General features: G+C 39.0%; 1 protein-coding gene across 3 annotated transcripts in view; it reads right to left on the reverse strand.

Annotated features, from left to right (window-relative positions):
• rcbtb2 (regulator of chromosome condensation (RCC1) and BTB (POZ) domain containing protein 2) overlaps positions 1 to 4,820 on the reverse strand; it is a 12,032-nt gene continuing 7,212 nt past the window's right edge. For 2 of the 3 annotated variants that reach the window (XM_008309073.3, XM_008309072.3), the window contains exons 10-12: positions 3,489 to 3,628; positions 3,141 to 3,271; positions 1 to 2,887 (exon numbers count right to left, since the gene is read on the reverse strand). In XM_008309073.3, coding sequence (XP_008307295.1) covers positions 2,747 to 2,887; positions 3,141 to 3,271; positions 3,489 to 3,628 — 412 coding nt within the window. In that variant the 3' untranslated portion in view covers positions 1 to 2,746. Of the gene's footprint in view, positions 2,909 to 3,140; positions 3,272 to 3,488; positions 3,629 to 4,820 lie in introns of all 3 variants that reach the window. The other variant, XM_017032260.2, reaches the window with a different exon arrangement.

The following is a 4,820-nucleotide window of genomic DNA, read 5'->3' on the forward strand; positions in this document are numbered from 1 at the left end:
AGAGAAATTGGGTGATTTTTTTTTTTTTTAACAATAGAGGTCTTTAGGATAAATATTTAAGTCAGTGAGTATTTGTTTGGAGCAGTTTCTATTCTTCACCTCTGTATACCTCCAGCAAAACTACTGTTTCCAGATGTTTTCATTGGCTCACGTCGCCTTCATCCATTGTTACACACAGTCTAAAAGTCACACAAATTTCACAGCAACATTTACCTAAACTAAAGTAAACATGCAGTAGGTGTAACATATTGTACCCGAGGCTACAACACCCTTAGGATGCTTCTTAGAAACTTTACTTTAAAACAAATAAAAAATGGCAGAAATCATTGCAAGCTTCCACACAAAGAACTGTTCTTTGTTCTAGGACATCAAGCTATGTCAGAGTAAATAAACAAAAAACGTAAACATTTGGTTCATCACAGACTGAAGTGTTCATATGTCCTGAGGGCGAGCTACACCAGAGAGCACTGGTGTAGCTCGCCCTTAATAAACCAGCTGATGGCGTTCAGGGGAGTATGAGAGTTTGCACTAATCTGTAAATGTTGAATACAGTCAGGAGTGGGCAACAAAAACAGAATTACTGTATGTGACTGACTCAATAAACAGTGGTTCAACATTTTATTAGCTCAACTTTTACCATAACTCGGTAAAAGATGCACTTCAATGGTCTTGTGATGAACTGGTTGATGTTTCATTGCACATGTAATGACGTTTTGAGCACAGGAAGAGGTGAAAGCACAGTGTAACAGATTCTGATTAACAATGCTGACCAAAAATAAAACATATTTAGTCTTGGATGAACATGTTTTCACTTTTCTGCCATTAGCAGTACTCTGACCTTGAGGATAAAGTCGTGTGGGTTTTTATATTAAAGCTTTGGGTTTTTTTTTTAACCTCTGAGATTATGCTGTTGTGTGGTCTTTCGTTAGTAGTAATTAGGTCGTTAGTAAGAATTATTACAAATGTAAAAGAATACTGTTGTGTAGATGTAGACTTAACTGAGATTGCTTGTTTGTTTTTGTCTCTGCCAAATATTTCAGTGGAGGGTTTGAGGGTCAAGAAAGCAGCACAATGTCAAAGGTCATGCAATGTTGACTTGTAAATTTCTAATCACCTCCTGTCACCACTGATCAGTCATCATGTGCACAATAGAACAAACTACCCAGGAATAGTTAAAGGAATAGTTCAAGCCCCCCGCCCCCACCCAAACATCAACAACACTCCTGTGATCCCAGTTAAACCTTCACACTTGCTCTCAACATGTCTCATCAAACAGAGAGAGAAGAAGTGACTGTAGCCTCTCGTCTTCTTCATTTTGAGACAACCTTTTCTTTTTCTCGGCACTGAAGTCCACTCAGGAAATAAGGGATTTGACATCATTGCACAAAGAAGCTGTTGATCCACTGCATCCTCCACCAGTAGGTTCAAAAGTGTTATCTTTTAATTTCAGCACTGCAAATCCTTACTTCTGATATGAGTAGGGAGTGGACAGTTGCCAATCAAACCAGCAGTGGACCTTCAACTTTTGTGTCCACAACAGCTTAAAGTGCAGATGTTCTCTATGGTCTTTGGTGAGAAGTAACAGATTTAAATCACAATTTGACATTGCTATTTTATATAACTTTATAAAGCCTACATACCAAGTAATCATAACTCATTTCCTAGCTGACCCGATATGTTAGACATGGTTTGCAAATCCAAGACAGGAAACTATGCAAAGACATTTTTGGATTTGTTTTGACAAAGTAGTTACAGATGTGACATGTTCTCAGCCCCGTAAGGCTGCAATGATTAATAGTTATTGTGATTCTGACATGCACCCACATGTTTTTGTTTTTTTTTTCATTGATGCCTTTGGTGCCCAAGACGTACTACTGCAGATTATTTAGGCTGTAATGGAAAGTATGAGTGTGTCTATGACGAAGAGGGCACAGAAACAAACACTAGCAGTCTGATTATGTTTAAAAATAAAATTCTCACATCACTTCCTACATGTCTTTACTCCACTCTTGTGACATGTCCAATAAAACACAGACTACTGATCCTCACTTCTTAAAAAAGATGACTGGACAGAGAAGATAAAGTGGACACTGTATGTGACTAACTGCTGAAATTAGGCGTGACTTTGACCCGACTGCCCCACAACATCACCCACATCTCCAGGCTCATAGTGGATGATCCAGCTGACGATCACATTCTACGCCCCCAGAAATTCTTAATGTCTCAGAAGCAGAACGGTCATGTGTTAGGGCTGTTGCTCAGATGTGGAAATGCTCCTGAAACCATAATAAAGGTCAACACCCAAACCAGTGATTACTTTTGCAGTCAGGCTTGCAGTTCAAGAGGTGTTTGCTGCCGTGAGAAAAACCATTGCAACACATAATTTCACAAACAAAAAAACCCTCGGACAGATCAGCGCCACAGTCAGTCGTCACTTCATCAATAACAGAAATGACAACAGGACGACCCCAGCGTGGCACATACCTGAGCCCCCATGACGTTTTTCTCGTGATTGATTGTCTAGTGCAGTATTTATTGACCCATCAGGTGACCCCTCCGATTGGTCGACTTCAGGGCAGAAACACAGAGGCATCAGTTAGTGGGAGAAACCCTATATCTTTCGTCTCTCCAGTGTTTACGTTTACGTCCCAGGTGACAAAACTTTGAAGTAGTGATCAGCCTTGTGTTTACTTTGGTCTGGGGGTCGGCACCTTGGTCGCACTCAACACCACGGGGGCTTCTATAGTCAGTTCTTAAAGGCCCCATAGCGACTGGCTTTGCTGATGAAGTTCTTGAGCAGGTTGTGGTCCATTTCGGCAAAAGCCTGCGTCTGCGTGACAGCGGTTAGGTGGTTGACGCAAAACTTGAAGCAGAACTCCTCAAGGTCCTAATAATGATAACAGGCGCTCTAGTCAATGAAAACACAAAAATTACCAGGGCATGGCACGTGTATTAATTAAATGTTAATTTGATGAGGCCATTAAGTGCAGGCAACACAGTTTTGGACTGATTAAAAACATCCCTATGTTTAATGTATATTGTTTTCTGGCTTTCTGACTGTATACCGTTGGGCTAGGCACTGTTCTATTGCCTGACATAAAGAAATGGAAAGACTGAGTGTTGTCAGTACTAATACTTACCCTGGCCTCATACTTGACAGCAGCAGAGAGCAGCGTGATGGCATTCTCCTCAGAAATGCCTCTTTTGATAGTTTCCTGGCACAACCTCTTCAATCTCGTCTCTCTGTAGAATGTTGCCAAGTCCAGCAGCCCTACACACACACACACACACACACACAGGTTTTTGTAGGTACTTCACGTAGACATAAGGCATTCCTTGTCCTACAATTATATGCCTAATCTTAATCCTAATCTTTAGCTGTAATTTGACCCAAATTCTGCTCATAACTACAAACTAAATTTTCAACCTCACAGTGACACACAACTGTCTACACCACATTTGTCAATGTAAGGACTTTAAGAACTTACCAACAGCATCCTCTGGTGGCAGGTTAATTGTGTCTGTGTACAGATATTCAAGAAAAGCTCTGTACACCAGATATGAGAACTGGTCGATTTCTATGGCGTCCTCGTCTGTTTCATTAAGCAGTGCACGGAAATGTTCACATCTAGAAGAAGAATATGTATTTATCAATATATACATATTGATATATTTTAGTTAATATTATTTTTTGAAAAATAATTTTGCTCTCAGTCATAAATTATTTGGTATCTGGCCACGCAGAACTATTAAAATATTTTATTTACAGTGCTTGACTCAGTTGCAGTTTTCATGTACAGGTAAGCCGCTGGAGAGCTTCATTAAATAGGGGGAAAAGAAAAAAAAAATTAGTTGTTAAGTTTTTAATTGAGGTAAACGAAATGTTCTTGTAGAAAAGTTTGCATTTTGTGAGCAAAAGCAAAGCAGAGTTCAAGTGTAACTCTTCAGGGTGGGGACTTCTCAATCCCACAGCTGACAGAGAATCAAACCATAATATTGTCTTTTCTGCGCTCCTTCACAATGTATTACAGACTGTCAAGTCAACCAAAAGCGCCCCCTGTGGGTCTACAGTTGTACTGAAGCAAAAACAATATACAGTATTTCCAAATGCAATAATGTTACCGATTTGGTTTTTGAATACAAATTTAAAAAGCAAAACTGCACTGTGTTTCAGATAATAAAATACAATAAAAAAAGTTTGTATTAATCGCATGATAATTTTGCTGGGCTCAATATATTTCCATGCGTTTGTTTTCCTCATCTCTAACCTCCAAACAGACTGGATAACAAGAGGGTTGACTCAGCATTGGTTTTAACACCTGGGTGTGTTTGTTCCGTAGTGGAATGAGAGGAGTCAACCCACAGTCATCCACCCAATAATTTGAGGGACAATATATTGTCCAGCAAACTATGTTGTTGTCACAGGTCTAATTACAAGTCCTACTTACTTCTTTCTCTTCAGGTTATACTTATACTGCTCTACAGTCCTCTTGGTATTAGTGATATGACCAAAATAATGTGCGAAAATAAGATAAGATTAAAAAAATAAAATCTAAATTAAAATAATCTTGACTCTAGTTCCACATGGGGTTAAAACAGAAACAGTGATTCTTCCAAATGTGATGGAACCACACAGCAGAAGAATATTACATTTAAACAAAAACCTAAAATATAAAATCACGTACAGTTATGTTAATATTCTTCATTATACACACCCTGAGGCAACATGGAGGCCCTTAGCCAAAATCCACATCCTCCTGAATTTTTCATATCACTCCTGTGTGGTCCTCTGCATTTTAAACTCTCATTACCATTTATTT

Source organism: Cynoglossus semilaevis, chromosome 4 (assembly GCF_000523025.1).
Source record: "Cynoglossus semilaevis isolate Cse_v1.0 chromosome 4, Cse_v1.0, whole genome shotgun sequence".
Lineage (NCBI taxonomy): Eukaryota > Metazoa > Chordata > Actinopteri > Pleuronectiformes > Cynoglossidae > Cynoglossus > Cynoglossus semilaevis.